At 39.6% G+C, this 18,274-nt stretch overlaps 1 protein-coding gene across 1 annotated transcript in view; it reads left to right on the top strand.

The window, feature by feature from the left end:
• Positions 1-18,274, top strand: part of DEPTOR (DEP domain containing MTOR interacting protein) — a 125,614-nt gene that overhangs the window by 56,420 nt on the left and 50,920 nt on the right. The window contains exon 4 of the mRNA XM_037502253.2: positions 13,563-13,741. Within this exon, the coding sequence (XP_037358150.1) occupies positions 13,563-13,741 (179 nt within the window). The remainder of the gene's footprint in view (positions 1-13,562; positions 13,742-18,274) is intronic.

Raw genomic sequence — 18,274 nt, 5'->3', positions numbered from 1 at the left:
TCAATTGACAGAATGCATTTATTAACTTCAGAGTCCCTAATGAGAGTCTTTCAGAACAGGAAGGCAGCAAGTCCAGATAACATTTTTCACTTGGTTAAAGTTCTACTTCAGTAAAGAATTTACTATCAAGTTAAATTTAGTGAAATTTTGTAATATATATATATATAAAGTACACTAATTGTCCACAATGCAACTCAACACATTTTCAGAAACAAAATTAACTTTTTCCATCAAAATATAAAATTTTTCTGGAATATAAAATTTCCCCTTGTGAATAAATTGCTTTTCCTTTTCTATGTTTCACTTTACCATGTTAATGCTCTTTCCCCTCCCCAGTTTTCTGGCCAATTTGGACTCTTTGTCCAAACCCTGCAAAAGTCAGTTCTTGGGAGCAGGGAGGGATATATTATATTACACGTGTATCACTTGTTCACAGCTGCCTTGTGCCAGTTGATATGCCAGATGCCCTATACGGATTCGCTCTCATTTTTATAACCCTGTTAAGGTACATGTTATTATCCTCATTACCTATAAGAAGAAACTGTGCATCATTTTTTGACTATAGTGAATAATGTAGCCATAGACAATTGTGTGCAAGCTTTTCTGTGGACGTGTGTTTTCATTTCTTCTAGGCAGATATGTAGAGATAGAATGGACAGGTCATATGATAGTTAATGTTAAATGGTTTGGGGGACTAAGAGATTTTTCTGCATTTTACCTTCCAATTAACAGTGTATGAGGCTCCTACTGTCTCCACATTCTTGCCATTACTGGTTATTATCTCACATTTTGATTCTAGCCAACTAGTGTATGTGAAGTGGTAACTCATTGTGGTTTTAATTGGCAGTTTCTAAAGACTAATGTGACTTAGCCTCTTTCTCTGTGCTTACTGGCTATTTGTAAATTTTCTTTGGTCAGTTTTAAAATTGGATTATATGGCTTTTTCTTATTGAGCTTTAAGTTCTTTATATGTTCTGGATGTAAAGCTGTTACCAGATATATAATTTTCAAACGTTTTCTCCCTTTTTGTAAGTTGTCATTTTACTTTCTTCCTGGTGTCCTTAAAGCATCAGTGTTAAATTTGGATATAGTCCTGCTTATCAATTTTTTTCATTTTGTCACTGTGGTTTTAGTGTCCTATCTAAGGATACTTTGCCAAATCCAAGGTCATGAAGATTCACCCTTATGTTTTCTTCTAAAAAAATGTATTAGCTCTTATATTTAAGACTTTAATATATTCTGAGTAATATTTTGTGTATGATGTAAAGTAAGAGACCAGTTTCATTTTTTGTGTGTGGTTCTCCTGTTCCATTTGTTGAAGTGACCTTCGTATCTGGTCTGGCATCCTTGTCAAAAGCCAATTGACCACAAATGTATAGAAAAAGAGGAGTTTTTTTTTTTTTTAAATAATAAATTTTATTTTTATATTCCCCCATACATTTGCAAACCCCCCATTCTGACCCCAATCCCTCCCCTCCCGCCCCACCCTCCAAAAGTGTCTCTGGTTCATAGTTTTTTGTTGATTTTGATTTTCACTTTCTTATAGTTATTCATTTTCCTGGTCCCTTATTTAAGTTTTCTAGATTCCTGCTATGAGTGAGACCATCCGGTATTTTTCTTTTTCTTTTTGGCTTATTTCGCTGAGCATGATCCCTTCCAGCGCCATCCATGTTGCTGCATATTGCATGTGTTTATCTTTTTTGAATGCTGAGTAATATTCCATGGTATATATGTACCACATCTTCTTGATCCAGTCATCTATTTTGGGGCATTTGGGCTGTTTCCAAAGCTTAGCTATTGTAAATAGTGCTGCTATAAACATAGGGGTGCAGGTGTTCTTTGGAATGGATGTTTCTGTGTCCTTTGGGTAAATACCTAGGAGTGGAATTGCTGGATCCTATGGAAGCTCTATGTTTAGTAGGTCCAGAAATCTCCACACAGATCTCCATAGTGGTTGGACCAGTTTGCACTCCCACCAACAGTGCAGGAGAGTTCCTTTTTCTCCACAACCTCGCCAACATTTGCTGTTGCTAGTTTTTTTAATATGTGCCATTCTCACTGGTGTGAGATGGTATCTCATGGTAGTTTTGATTTGCATTTCCCTGATGACAAGTGATGTTGAACATTTTTTCATATGTCTGTTGGCCATTTGCATTTCCTCTTCAGAGAAGTTTCTTTTTAGCTCTTCTGCCCATTTTTTGACTGGATTATTTTCTTTGTTGTTGCTGAGTCTCATCAGCTCTTTGCAGATTTTTGTGATCAGTCCTTTATCATTAGTGTTGTGTGCAAAAATGTTCTCCCAGTTGGTGGGGTTTCTCTTTGTTTTTGTTATTGTCTCTTTTGCTGTGCAGAAGCTCTTTAATTTGATGAAGTCCCAGCTGTTGATCTTTGCCTTCACTATCACTGCTTTGGGTGATGTGTCTGTAAAGATGTCTTTGATGTGCAAATCATGTAGTGTTTCACCTATATTTCCTTCTATGTATTTTATGGTTTCAGATCTTATGTCTGGTTCTTTAATCCATTTTGAGTTGATTTTTGTGTATGGTGTGAGGTAGTGGTCAAGCTTTATTCTTTTGCATGTAGCAACCCAGTTTTCCCAGCACCATTTATTGAACAAACTTCTTTGCTCCATTGCATAGTCTTTGCTCCTTTGTCAAAGATTAGTTGACCATAAATCTGTGGGTTTATTTCTGGATTTTCTATTCGATTCCATTGGTCTGTATGTCTGTTCTTGTTCCAATACCATGCAGTTTTGATGAGTATGGCTTTGTAGTATAGTTTGAAGTCTGGGAGAAAAAGAGGAGTTTTTATGAGTGTATAGTGTAAGCGCCTGTTTGTACAGTGGATTGTACAGTAGAAGACACTTGCTTTTTCATATCACTTCCACAGTTATCCCAGTGTCACATGCCCCATTAACCTGCAGACAGGTAGCCCCAGGCCTCCCTGGTGGTGCAAGGGGTTAAGGCACAGCCTATGAGTATGATTTCCATCCCTGGCTGGCCAGCAGTGTATTTCAGTCCATCCGCCTGTTCTGTTCCCCACTCTGTCTCTGGTGAACCTTCTCACCCCCAATACCTCTGTCTCTGGAGACACTAGGAGCCTCATAAATAAATAAATCTTAAAAAAAAAAAGTAGCCCCTATTTGACATGGTGCTCAGTTTTTCTTTTTGAACTTTTCTTTTTATTTATTTTTTACATCATTGTTCATTTTTAAACAATATTAGCTTCCCCCCACCCCCTCATCTGTAGTCCCCATAGAGTTTCCTTCCCCAATGCACCTGTGCACCATCACCTCAGCCCTCTGTGCTCCTCCCTCCCTCCCTCTGATCCCTCTGCTCAGTTTTTCTTTTCTTTTTCTTAAGAGTTTTATTTATTTATGCATACAAGAACCTGGGTTATAAGCCAGAGGTGTTAGGGGTAAGAGGATTCACCAGAGACAGAGTGGGGAGCAGAACAGGCAGATAGATTGAAATACACTGCTAAGGGGAACAGCGGGTGAATCAGGAGGGGTCTGCTGCACCATGTGGGTCAGCTCCCTAGCCGGGGATTGAATTTGTGCAGCAGTGGCTGGAATAGCTTCATAATGCTGCGTCTTAACTCCTTGCTCCATGAGAGAGGCTTCTGCTCAGTTTTTCCTCTATATCTCTCTTACGTCTTTTAAATATCTTGATTTTTACTGTTATTGTCTTCAGTTTTTTGTCATTACTTCATCTTCTCCCTCCTAAACATCTGCCTTTACCCTCCCCTCTGTGTTCATTTTTGGCAGAAAATTCTTCTATTTTCTAATAATTAAGGAAGCTTTCAAAATAAATTAAAATCATTCCCTTCAAAAGAACTTTTATAATATGTTTTAGAACCCAGCCTCCCTGGACAATTGTTTGAAAACCCTCACAGAGATTGGAATTGTCTTGAATTCAGTGTGAGAGTGCTTGCTTTGTCTCTGCCTTGTGTAATTTTTCAGTTATGAAACCACAGTTGTGCGTAGCTATTTAGGATGTGGCCTTGGAATCAGTACTCGGCTTCTCTCTAAAGCGGTCTTGATTTCTGAACATGTTTAGTACAACACTAAAAACCATGGGGAATGTGAAAATTATAACTTAGGTTGCAGATTATCAGTGCCTTCAGGACATAAAAGTAGGACTGAAAAGTTCTCACTTTTAGATAAAGGGATTTTATCCTTCAAAGACAGCATTCTGCATTCCTGTTGCTTGAAGTATTCTTCTTATTCTTCAGTTAGTTAAGCCCAAGTTTTTGTTGAGCACCTAAAACCCCTCCACCCCACTCTCCAGTGTCAGCATTCTAAATAAATTAAAAATATTTAAGGCGTGCTGTCTGCCCTCCTGGAGCTTCTAGTTTAATTGATGGGGTAAAATAATGCATTAAAAATCGAGAGAATATGTACAAAGTGAAGGTACACTTGTAAATTCAGTCAAGGGAGAGATCTATATGGGTCTATTGTTGGGACACTTTCAAAGAGGGATCAGTATTTATTTATTTTTTAAATTAATATTTTATATAATTCTTACATCATTTTTCATTTTTGCACAATGTATGCATTTTCATTTTGGTTATATTCCCCATACAATTGCACCCCCCCTTGTTTTGATCCTACTCCCTCCTGCCCACCCCCCATAGTGTGTCTCTAGTTTATAGTTGCTTGTTGATTTTGATTTTTACTTTGTATTAATTATTCTTTTTCCTGGTCACTTAGTTAGGTTTTCTAAATTCCTGCTATGAGTGAGACCATCCAGTATTTTTCTTTTTCTTTCTGGCATATTTCGCTGAGCACGAGGGATCAGTATTTAAAGCAAGGCTTTAAAGTAGAGCCCCACTGCCTTGTGTGCCCCTTTGTGCATTTGAGGACCAAGCACCTTTTTCCTTTCCTCCAGGCTGGCACAGTCTCTCCCCCCCACCCCCATAGAACTGCTCACGAGGAGTTAGGGCTGCAGTTTAACCATGTCTGTCCTGGAAGTCAGGTTCCCTTGTGCAGTGAACAACCTTTATGACTGTACATGAATGACCTCTGCTTTTTACGAATACTCTGGATTTCTCCAGGGAAAGGAAGGGAGGGCAAATGTAAGGAAACAGCATGAGGAATGAATAAAGATGAGAATGAGTATGTTCTGTTCTGTGTAGAAATGGAGATGAGTAAAAGAAGGTAGAAAAGATTTTTTGGCAAAGAGTTTAAGTGTTTTTTCTTCCCATCCTTTGCAGTATGTAATATTTTCCTAATAAATATTAATCAAATAGCTTCCTGTTTGCTGGTTATAAACCTGTTAGGAAAAGTGTGTCCATTTGTCGGTTCTGTAGATAATAGCAGAGTTCTTAGAAATGCCAATGCTTGCTAATACTTTCATGTTAATCACACAAGTCTATTCAAACTGTGTTGGAAGTGTACATCTATATATATAACATATATCGGGGGGCTGCTTTATTATACTGGTTATTAATATTAGCATTTTGTCAGGAATAAGTCATCTGATTAAACATAAGCTTAACCTTAACATAACTTCTTGATTAAAATATTTCCCCCATGTAGTACATTCCCTTTTGGGAATAATTTGAATAATAGAAAATTCTTTTAAGAAGAAAAGATGCATCGTTCATAAGTTACCCTCAGGGGCAAGTAACACTTAATATTCAGGGAATGAATTCTTAATATTTAATAGTTATCAAGTATATAGACTTATAGTTTGTTCTTAAAATATCATTATATTAACACTTGACTTTTTTTTTTTCTTTCTAAAACCTTCTTTAAATTCTAAAGCATCATTTGACTCCCTAGCTTGTACACTTCTCTTGCATTCACACATGTTCCCACGTTATATAGACGCTTCTCAGTGCCTTTGAATTTTTTTCAATGTACAAGGAGATCACTATCAGTTTATTTCTATTCCTGTACTGGCCCCTAAATGTAGCAGTTCCTTCTATTGTAATGTTGCCTTCCCCCTGGGTTAAAATGAGTCTGGGAAATCTGACTCAGATATATATCCAGGAAAGGTGGAAATCAGCTTTCGTACACAATCAAAAGCTACATACACAATCAAAAGTGAGTACTTGCTGGAGGCAAGTATTGCTCATACTTGACACCTTATAAGGTGTGTGGCTTTAGTCATGATTGTGGGCCAGCATATGACAATTTAGCGAAAAATGAATTTGATCTATAAAATACAAGTTTTGAAGCATCATATACATTTCTGATTTTTAATCAAAATGGAATTTTTATTCTTGTCTGAAGAAATACACAGTCTTAATTCATTTTGCCATAAAGAGCTTGAATGTATTAATAATGGCTCCGTCATCATCATCCTCATGGCTGCATGTATTCAGTGTTCATGGTATACTAGGCACCAGAATTGAAGCATTTCACGCATTATCACACTTCAGCTGCATGCCAGCTCCCCAAGGAGCACTGTCATCATTCCCAATTTACACTTGGGGAGCAGAATCATACAACTAACACGTGCAGAGCTGGGATGTGACACTGCAGTCTAATGAGGTCTTTAGATCTCATGCTTTTAAACCTACCCTATACTTTCAGTAAAATAAAAAATACTACCTAAATAAAGAAAACATAACACATAACTGTGACTGAGCTATACATATTGCCATTGCCTTTTAGCTAAGTAAATAAAGTGCTATGGAATCTAGTCTACCAAAAGGTCCCAAAATATTTTCATATTTTACAACATGTGCATGTTGTTCTTTCCATGGAGAGGTGACACATGTGTCCCTCCCCCTTGGGTCTGATGGTTTTAACAAGTGTAATCCTGGGCAGTTGACATTTTGTGACTTCTGAGCCTAGCCATTAAGAAGTCCTCACATGGTTGGTTGATTTGTGACAAGCATGCCAAGATAATTTTAATGGAGAAAGAATAGTCTTTTTAACACAGATGGTGCAGCGAGAACTAGATAGCTGCATGCAGAAAAAAGGGTTCAATCATCAAGTCATGCCTTATAGAAAAGCTAACTCAAAATGGATCGTAGAACTAAATGTAATAACTAAAGCTATAAAATTCATAGAAGAAAATAAAGGAGAAAATCATCCTAGACTTCGTGTAGGCAGTTGTTTCTAAAACGTAACACCAAAAGGATCAGCAATAAAAGCGAAAAATGGATCAATTAGACTATATTAAAATTGAAAACTCTAGGCTATAAACAATACCAAGAAAGTGGAGGGAAAAAAAAAAACAGAAAACACCTCCTTAGGTGGCTTTGAGGGTGTTTTTTTCTTTTTTAATTTAAAAACAAAGTAAAAAAAAAAACCCATAGAATGAGAATAAATATTTGCAACTCATATGTTTGATAAAGAACTTGCATCCAGAATATATGACGAATACTTACAATTCAATAATTAAGGATCTGAACTCATATTTCTATGATATACAAATGGACAGCAAGCCCATGAAAACATTCTCAGTCTCATCAATCATCAGGGAAATGCAAATCAAACCACTTTAAGATGCTACTTAACATCCTCTAGGGTGACGCTAATAAAAGGAACAGATGATAACAAATGCTGATGATTGGAACTTTCATGCTTTATTGGTGGGAATGTAAACAGTACAACCCTTTGGGAAATAATAGTCTGGCAGTTTCTCAAAATGTTAAATGGTGTTACCACATAACTAGCAATTCTACTCCTAGGTTTACATCCAAGAGAAATGAAAACATGTCCATACAAAAACGTTTTGTTATATGAATGTTTAAAACTGCATTATTTATTTATTTAACTTTTTAAAAAGATTTATTTATGCATACAGAAATGGGGTGTATAACAGAGGTATGGGGGAGGGTGAAAGGATTCAATAGAGAGAGTGGGGAGCAGAACAGGCAGATCTACTGAAATACACTGCTGAGGGGAGCAGCGGGTGAGTCAGGAGAGGTCTGCTGCACCATGTGGGTAGCTTCCTGACCGGGGACCAAACTCATGCTGCAGTGGCTGGTGATAGCTTTGTAGCTCTGTCTTTAACCCCTGTGCCACCAGGGAGGTCCAAAGCCACATTATTTATAATAACTTAAAATGACATTAACACAAATGTCCATTCATCAATAAATGGATAAACAAAGGGAGTTATATCCTTACAAAGGAATATTATTTGGCAATAAAAAAGAAATGAAATACTATTTCATTGCTGTATGTACCTTGAAAGATTAAGCAAAATGAAAGAGTCACCATGAATCACTGATTATATGATTCTGTCTAGGGCAATTTCATAGATGTAGATAATGATAGGTGGTCATCTCGGGTTGGAGTAATGGGGAAAAGGGAAATGATTGTTAATGGGTGTAGGGTTTCCTTTTGGGGTGATGAGAATATTCTAACTTGGGTTGTAATGATGGTTGTCCAACTCTGTGTGTGTATGAGACGTTCAATCCTAACAGCCTCTGCCTGCAGCTGTATGAGTAACCTCAAGGAAGAGCAATAAATGAACTGGCCAAGTGAGCCCCAGGCAGCCCACACAATACATAATTAAATGGTGGTTTTGGATTAGCTTGTTCTATAGCAAGAGATAATTGGAGCAAGTAGCAGTAAGGCAACTTCTTCTTTAATGGTATGACTACATATTAATATGAAGATCAAATCCCATAAAAGGCTTTGTCTTTGAAGAAGGGCACCTAGGTGGGAACATTGTTATTTCAAGGGGAAATGAAGTGAGGAAGAGCTCAGGGTGTGGGGCATGTTTTAAATAGCAGGCTGAACCAAATCCAGGCAGGTTTCCAACTGGTCTCTTTTCTAAAGTTCACACTGGCAGAAGTAGTGAACTAGCCACTTGTCCAGAAAACTCCCAGCTACTTAGCAGGAGCTCTGGAGGGCTGGCAAGTCATGTTTCTGGTTATAAGATATGACACAAGTAGCTTCCAACAACTTGTCCCCACCACAGCCTGAGAGACAAGCTGCTAAGCAAGAAGGGGACTTAGAATCTGGACTCCAGTCTCTGCTCGTAATCTATAGAGTGTCAGGAATGTCTGTATTGTTGTAAATATGACAGTTGTCCTTTCCACATTCTGGAAGGCCCTGGTCATTATTATATTAAATATAATTCTTATTGTCCATTCCAACTCAGCTGTTACTAATCCTGAAAAAGCAGCCAAGCAGTTGTTTGTACAGAAGAGGACTGCCTTAGGGAGCAGTCTAAAGGAGATTTAAAAATGAGTTCTACTGTGTGCACAATAAGAAGGCTGTTTGTGGCTCTGTTCATCTGCTAATAGCTTTTATAAGTACCTTTAATATAAAAGCATACATTTATTTACTTAGAATGTTCATGCATTTTTTTTCCCCCTAATGATTTTTTGTTTAAAGATTCATTTATTTATGCATACAAGAGCTAGGGTACAGGCCAGACGTGTGGGGGGGTGGGGGTGAGAGGATTCACCAGAGACAGAGTGGGGAACAGAACAGGCAGATTGACTGAAGTACACTGCTGAGGGGAGCAGCGGGCGAGTCAGGAGAGGTCTGCTGCACCAGGTGGGTTGCTCCCCGACTGGCCATGGGGATCAAACTCATGGTACAGAGGCAGCAGAAGCTTCATAGGTTGCGTCCTAACCCCTTGTGCCACCAGGGAGGCCCCTCCCCTAACAATTTTTGATGATAATAGCAATCCAGTAAAGAAAATAGAGTAGGTATTAATCTTCCTTATTTGACATGAGTTTGGGGACAATGTAGCAGTGAAAAATGATGTGATTTGTCTGTGACAGAGCTGTGTCTGCCTACTTCCCAATCTTGTGCCCCTTCCATGGCTTCCAAATAGTAGGACTCTGAGAATTCTGCTGGGGAGAGTGAGGGGAGCTCAAAGGAGTCTCCATAGTCATCAGTTTGTAGCTATTAGATACGCATTCCTCCTGCCCTGATGCAGGCTGGTGATTAGTTTAGTGTAGCACATTGTATATGCATTGTCTTTTCTATGGTAAAGTCCGTTTCACCCATACTCCCATAGGATCCTCAACCAGCTGGGTGAAGCTATAATTATAATGGAGAAAAGGGGGGCTAGAAAGAGGACAAGTGACTTGTCTAAATAGACATAGTCTCCAGGGTCCCTACCCCCATGTTCTTCCACAGCAGGATGGGTCTCTAAGACTAAAAGCATTGAAATGAAATCATATGAATGGACATTCAAGGACACAGGTTTAGTTACCCCACATGAAATGACTTATAAACATGTGTAAAGTGCTTATTAGCATTTGCTTGACCTCGAGCTAGCCTCCTTCCCAAAGTATTCAGTGTTGTAATTTATTTATTCTTATTTGGATGAGAATTTTCATAGGAATGAAGGAGATGTTGAATTGCTATGAGCCCTAAGGTTCTTCCTGCTCTAGAAGTGACATAGTACAATTTGGATTGTATATGGTTGTTTGAGAAGAAATAGAAGGTTTTTTTTTTTTTTTATTTTTTTTTAAATAATAAATTTTATTTTTATATTCCCCATACAATTGCAACCCCCCCATTCTGACCCCAATCCCTCCCCTCCCGCCCTTCACCCCCAAAAAGTGTCTCTGGTTCATGGTTTTTTGTTGATCTTGATTTTCGCTTTCTTATAGTTATTCATTTTTCTGGTCCCTTATTTAAGTTTTCTAGATTCCTGCTATGAGTGAGACCATCCGGTATTTTTCTTTTTCTTTTTGGCTTATTTCGCTGAGCATGAACCCTTCCAGCGCCATCCATGTTGCTGCAAATTGCATGTATTTATCTTTTTTGAATGCTGAGTAATATTCCATGGTATATATGGACCACATCTTCTTGATCCAGTCATCTATTTTGGGGCATTTGGGCTGTTTCCAAAGCTTAGCTATTGTAAATAGTGCTGCTATAAACATAGGGGTGCAGGTGTTCTTTGGAATGGATGTTTCTGTGTCCTTTGGGTAAATACCTAGGAGTGGAATTGCTGGATCCTATGGAAGCTCTATGTTTAGTAGGTCCAGAAATCTCCACACAGCTCTCCATAGTGGTTGGACCAGTTTGCACTCCCACCAACAGTGCAGAAGAGTTCCTTTTTCTCCACACCCTCGCCAACACTTGTTGTTGCTAGTTTTTTTAATATGTGCCATTCTCAGTGGTGTAAGATTCATCTCATGGTAGTTTTGATTTGCATTTCCCTGATTACAAGTGATGTTGAACATTTTTTCATATGCCTGTTGGCCATTTGCATTTCCTCTTCAGAGAAGTTTCTTTTTAGCTCTTCTGCCCATTTTTTGACTGGATTATTTTCTTTGTTGTTGTTGAGTCTCATCAGCTCTTTGCAGATTTTTGTGATCAGTCCTTTATCATTAGTGTTGTGTGCAAAAATGTTCTCCCAGTTGGTGGGGTTTCTCTTTGTTTTTGTTATTGTCTCTTTTGCTGTACAGAAGCTCTTTAATTTGATGTAGTCCAGCTGTTTATCTTTGCCTTCACTATCACTGCTTTGGGTGATGTGTCTGTAAAGATGTCTTTGATGTGCAAATCACGTAGTGTTTCGCCTATATTTCCTTCTATGTATTCTTATGTCTAGTTCTTTAATCCATTTTGAGTTGATTTTTGTGTATGGTGTGAGGTAGTGGTCAAGCTTCATTCTTTTGCATGTAGCAACCCAGTTTTCCCAGCACCATTTATTGAACAAACTTTCTTTGCTCCAATGCATAGTCTTTGCTCCTTTGTCAAGATTAGTTGACCATAAATCTGTGGGTTTATTTCTGGATTTTCTATTCGATTCCATTGGTCTGTGTGTCTGTTCTTGTTCCAATACCATGCAGTTTTGATGATTATGGCTTTGTAGTAGAGTTTGAAGTCTGGGAGTGTGATACCTCCATTCCCTTCTTTTTTTTTCAGGAGAGCTTTGGCTATTCGGGGTTTTTGTGATTCCATATGAATTTCATCAATAATTGTTCTATTTCTTTGAAGAATGACATTGAAATTTTGATTGGAATAGCATTGAATCTGTAGATTGCTTTTGGTAGGATGGCCATTTTAATAATGTTTATTCTTCCAATCCATGAGCAGGGGATGTCTTTCCATTTCTTTGTGTCTTCTTCTAGAAATAGAAGGTTTTTAAAAGAGAGAAATAAACTTCATGTAGAAGATAAGTATCCAGAATACTTTTAAAGAAGAGATGATACAATGATCGTGACATTTTAGGAGGATCTGTTTTTCACTAAAAAAAAGCCTTATGGACAACTTGAAACTGTAATATTGGAGCTTATAATTGAATAGGGGAGGTAGTCTTTAATCTGACAATCACAAAAACAGTACCAAAAAATTGATAATAACCCCTTGCATCTCAAGGGGTTCCAGTATTTTTAAGTCCAGGGAAATGAGGAAGATGAAATTCCAGCACAAAGGTAACTGAGAAAGAGAACAACAGACGGACAGAGGGAAACCAGTGCAGGATGATGTTCCTCTAGTTCAGAGAGGTGGCCACTAACATCACATGCTATTAATGTCGCCTAAAATGAGGACTTGCCAATTGCCTGTCATATGTAGCTATGTAGGAGAACATTTATGGCCCTAGTGGAAGCTATTTCAGAAGCATGGTGAGGCTAGAAGCCCAAAGAATTAATTAACTGAGGAATGCTTGGGATGGTGGTGTGAGAAACAAGACACATGAAGGTAGGGGAATTGTAAAAGGAATGACTTAAATAGTTGTCCTAGTCAAATTGCTTTAAAAATACCATAGGCTGGATGATTTAAACAATAAACAGTTATTCTTTACTGTCTGGACCCTGGAAAGTTCAGGACCCAGGCAAGGGTAGACCTGGTATCTGTGAGAGAAAAATCACTTGCTTTGCAGACTCTTCCTACTCTTTCATCACAGAGAAACAAGGAGGAAGCAAGTTTTCTGGTCAATTCTTTTGTTGTTCTTAAAAGGCTGTAATCTCATTTGGGGGACTCCACCCACATAATCTGATTAATTTATTTTCAAATACCACCATGTTTGGGATTGGCACTTCAATATGAGGACTTGCAGCCCTTACCAATTGATTGGAAAATGGAATAATGGCTTCAGGAATAAAATCCTAGCTTTTTTAAAAGATAGGGTGGAGCTTGGTCAGGAAATTGCAACTCCTATTCAAGAGGGCTAAATGGACTGCTGTCCGCGATCACTGTAGTGTTGGATTGCATTTCCAGTTTCTTTCTAATTACCAGAAGAAATTGTATAATGCTCACTTCTTTTTTTTTTAGTTTTTTTTTTAATTTATGCATATAAGAACTAGGGTATAGGCCAGAGGTATGGGGGGTTAGAAGATTCACCAGAGACAGAGTGGGGAGAAAAACAGGTGGATCTACTGAAATACCCTGCTGAGGGGATATAGGAGAGGTCTGCTGCACCATGTGGGTCAGCTCCCTGGCTGGGGATCAAACTCATGTAGCAGCGGCTGGAGATAGCTTGATAGCGCTGAGATCCCTGCACCACCAGGGAGACCCTATAATGCTCACTTCTGAAGCAGGTGCCTCTCAGAAATTATGTTTGTGGCAGCCATGGCTGCCACATCTGTCTAGCAACTTCTCTGTGATCCTTCACAGAAGCCTGTGATGTAGGGTTTCAACTGAGCTGTTTCCCTTTTGTTTATTTTTTCTCCCTTTCTTCCAGGCTGATGAGCCCTGAAAGCACACTCCTGCAACCCAGGGAAGAGGAAGGTGTCAAATATGAGCGCACATTCATGGCATCTGAGTTCCTGGATTGGCTGGTCCAGGAGGGTGAGGCTACCACAAGGAAAGAGGCAGAGCAGCTGTGCCAGCGGCTTATGGAGCATGGCATCATCCAGCATGGTGAGTGCATGGCCAGCTTTTGCTGCCATAGCAAACTGGCTGCATGACAGAGGGCACCCAGGGACCCTAAACTATTAAAGGGTACACGCTCCGAAGGGATCCAGCCATCCATGAGCACAAAGACAAAGGAAGCTGATTCCTACTGTGAAAGATCTTTAATAGAATTGGCATGCATTGAGAAAGAAAAAAGGCTATTTCTAGTAACAATTTTCCAACAAAATCCCCCAAATTACCTAACTCCTCATGGGCAAATGCCCAGCCACGCAGAGTTGGCCAGAAGCAGATCCACTGAGACTCCAAAGCTTGCCACAAGTCAAAGACGCCTTCTGGCAGGGACCCACAAAAGGATCTTAGGTACATCAGACTGTTGGGGTAAAAGGAGAGATTCAGAATTCAAAATGTACCAAATAATCCACTCTGAAGTCAGGACAACTGCTGCCATTGTGTCTCTCACCAACGTGTGTCTTTCAAGTGTCTCCTTCCTAATCCATGGGTACAAGTCAAAGCCAGAGAAGCAAGAGCCCCTGAGCCTACATGTTCCGTGTTCTATAGTTTTACCTGACTGTTAAGCTTAGCTCCTAGTTCCCAGTAGTGCCCCCGCTTTGGAAGTCTGGCTCATGGCACACTGTGACCGTGGCCAAGGTGGATGTGTGTAAGTGGTAGGGGGAAATGGCACATATTAGAGCATATTTTGCAAAATATTACTTCAGTTAGGGATATATTGTATAAACATGGGCTTATTCATGTGTATGTTGATTTGCTACATTAAAACTGTTACTGTGTGCTGGGGTCAGTACCTCCAATCTCGAAGCTTTTGTGAAAGTGGCATTAAAGCCGTTCAGTATTTTCTGGGTGTTTTCTCCAATGTGATGTGACTATAATGACTTAATATGTCTCCTGCTGGGTCCAGTTCTGAGGCTGAGAAGGTGGATAAAAAAGCAGAGTGTCACTGGGGTCCATGGGCTTAAACAGCTTTGTGTCTTGTTGGGACTAATAAATGGATTCAGGAGCAATTGAGGAAACAGTAGAAGATGAAAAGCATGTTTCATTTATTTGTTTTATAGTATGTCCCAGATGCTGTTCTAATCATTTTCAAATAATTTATTAAACCTTTAAGGCAGATGTTTTTTGTTAAATTTTATTTTATTGTGGGAAGAGCACATAATACAAGATCAACTTTCTTAACAAATGTCTGAGTGTATGATATAGTATTGTTCACTGTAAGGCAGGTATTCTTATCATTTCCATTTTACAGGTAAAGAAACAGGCACCAGTAGGTTAAATGATTTGTCCGAAGTCACCCAGGTAGTATGTCTGAATGGCTATTGCTGCTGATTAGAGTCAGAGCTGGGTGGAGTGGCTGGGACTTTGCATATCAATAAATATTGTGTATGGTTAATTAGAATTAGTTGTGTCTTCTTTGCTCCAGACAGAAAGTCAGGCAATACCGAGTTCTAGAAAAAAACTAGTCTCAAATTATGATCTACTATGCATGTCAGCTTAGAGAGAAGGCTGAGGCTGCCATGAATTGTTTCCAAATGATTTCCAAAGAGTGAGTAATTATACTTCAATTACAGTGTAATTTTGTAGTGCTATAAACATAAATGCCATAAAGCACATTGTAAAGGATAAAACAGGGATTATTGGTAGCAAATCTCAGCTGCTGAAGTGTACTTTCCATGGTTTGGGGAGGACTGAATATTCTCTATGTAGACGTGGGGAGACTGGGCCTCCCTAGTGGTTGCAGGGGTTAAAGTCTCAGCATTATGACGCTATCTCCAGCCACTATAGCATGAGTTCAATCCCCGGCCAGGGAGCTGACCTACATGGCGCAGCAGACCTCTCCTGTCTCGCCCACTGCTCCCCTCAGCAGTGTATTTCAGTAGATCCACCTGTTCTGCTGCCCACTCTGTCTCTGCTGAATCCTTTCACCCCCTGCACCTCTGGTTACACCCCAGTTCTTGCATGCATGCATAAGTAAAAAAAAAAATCTTAAAAAAAAAAAGTGGGGAAACCAAAGGTGCCCCAGTTGCCCAGCACAGCAGCTCATTGCTACATCACAGGTTCTGAACTTGAGTGATGCCAATGTGGCCATATGCGTGTGCATATTAGAGCTGATGATAAATACCAGTTAGTGTCTCCAGCAAAGCTCCAAATTGCCCACATATTAATTTCCTAGTTTTAACATTTAAGAAAGTCAGCTCACAGGCTTCATGCAGGTTTCTGGACAAAGGTGATTCCCAAAATGGAAACCAACTAACTTAAGACATCCTCACTAACATCATTGTGAACAGTAAATGATGCTCTATAATCAGGACAGGGCTTATTAGATAAGTAATATACTTGCACACATCCAAGTGTATACTTAAATGTACATATTTATATAAACGTTATGTGATGACCAAGTACATAAATATCGCTTTTTCATGGATGGGACTAAATGTTTTATAGATTTTAATAGGTTGCATATTTAATCCACACATACTTCACATACATGAATTATAGATTATATCTCTAATCACATTAATCCTCATGGCAATTCTATGGTATTGGTATTATTATAACAATTTTACAGTGAGGAAATCCAAAATTTAATGTCTTAAAGATATTTTCCTCTGCTTGTGTTGTAGAGCAACCCCGATACAAAACGGGGTGCCTGACTGTGGGTCCTCACCCGCGCGCTTAAAAGGACTTATCAATGCTCTACTGCAGGCACACGTGAAAGGTTTTTATATCCAACCTGGCTGCCCAACTCCACCCTCAGGTCCCAGCCACCTTCCCTTTGGTGGTGATGGGATTTGTCTTTCCCAATGTCTTGATGGCTTTAGTCTGGAGTGGGGGTGGGGTCCACAAAGCCTGTATGGGATTAACTCAGGACATCATTTCCCCCTAACACTTGCAACGTTAACTAGTAGCTACTAGGTGTTTGCACCTTGAAAAGTTTTCTTGGTAGATGTATCTATAGCTGGGTGCAGCTGTTTGCAGGGGAGACAAACAGGATTTAGCTCTTTCACTTACTGTCAACATCACAGTGCTCCCAATCTTCAGGTTTTTAAATTTATGACATTAGGGCCACATTTTATACCTCTGAGATTTTTTCTTTTGAGATCCTATGGCCACCCATATGTGCAAAAGGGACTCAACATAGGGCCTCCCCTGGTGGCGCAGCGGTTGAGCGCTGGGCTGCGAGGCTGCCCATAGCCTCTGCAGCGCCGGTTCGTTCCCCAGCCGCCAGCGAGGGTCCCACCAAAAAAAAAGGGGGGGGGACTCAACATAGCATTGGTCTCATGGCTAAGAGTTCTTATAATGAAAGGACACAGAGAAGGATCTGCAAGAGAAAAAGATACATCAGGTGTAATCTAGATAAATCCAGGGCAGGCATCCTGTTCTCCCCCCCACCCGAGAGCACACAGACCTGGCTCTTTCCTCCGCAGAGACCCGCTGTAAAGCATGTACGACATCTCTGTCCAGGGAATCCCTCTTGAGACTCAGAGTGCAAGGATTTTATTGGGCAGTTTGGGTGAGGGATCTACTTGGCCAGGCATAATGGCCTGCTTTCCAGAAGGAAAGCATGTGTCCCCATAAATCAGTTTATACAAACCGTCTAGGCAGAATTCAGCACTCCAGGTGGGCAACTCTGCCCTATCAGTAACTTAGGGAAGCTTTCAAAAGTCAAGTTCCTGGTAACCCTAGGCCAATATCTGGAACAGACCCTCCTTTATCTGGGCTGCATGGTCACTTTCCTGCACTGTTAGAGACTGAAATGATAGCAGTTGGCAAAAGCTTTTAGCACAGCTTCTACCTCCTATGGCCCTCATGTGCCAGCTATTACATAAGATCTGATCAACTCTGGGCTATAGTTAAAATTTATGGAGCCTCCATTCTGTGCCAGTCCCTATTCTAATCACTCTACTCATTGACTCAGTTATTCCTTTCAGTGACTCCACGAGTTAGGGTTCATAATTATTCTCATTTTCTGAGAGGAGGTTAAGTAACTTGCAGAAGACAAGAGCTCATAAATGGTAGATTCAAGTCTCAAATCAAGGTAATCTGGCTCTTCAACCCTAAAAAAGATTGGAGGCTAACTGGAATCCCACCTCGACCAGAAAAAGTATTCTCAATTTATTGTATCAGCTCACATAGTCTGGCAGCTATTGCAACTATATAAATTGTGAGTCCTTAAAATATATGATTTCCTTTCTTCAACAGTGACCAGGTATCTTGAGGTTTTGTGTAACTGCTGCAATTGTGATGACCCCTCAGCTGCTTTTGCTGTTCTCCAGCTTTCTTATCCTTAAACGGAGGGAGCGAGAAACCAAAGAATCATGGGGGTAAATTGCTCACAGCTGCAGCAGCTGACCCTGCCTAATCAGGCTACTACTGCTGTGTCCAGGCATATAATTTCCTCTTTTAAAGATTTAGTTGGAGTACGTCGATAATTTCAACACTTCATCAATCCCTATTTTTCTTTTGTTTTAAAAATATATTGGTATAATGTTTTGCTTTACACAAAGCAGTTTTACATATATTATC

This window comes from Talpa occidentalis, unplaced genomic scaffold (assembly GCF_014898055.3).
Source record: "Talpa occidentalis isolate TD23 unplaced genomic scaffold, MPIMG_talOcc4v2.1, whole genome shotgun sequence".
Lineage (NCBI taxonomy): Eukaryota > Metazoa > Chordata > Mammalia > Eulipotyphla > Talpidae > Talpa > Talpa occidentalis.
Note: the sequence above shows the minus strand (reverse complement) of the source record. Positions and strands in the feature narration are given on the sequence as shown.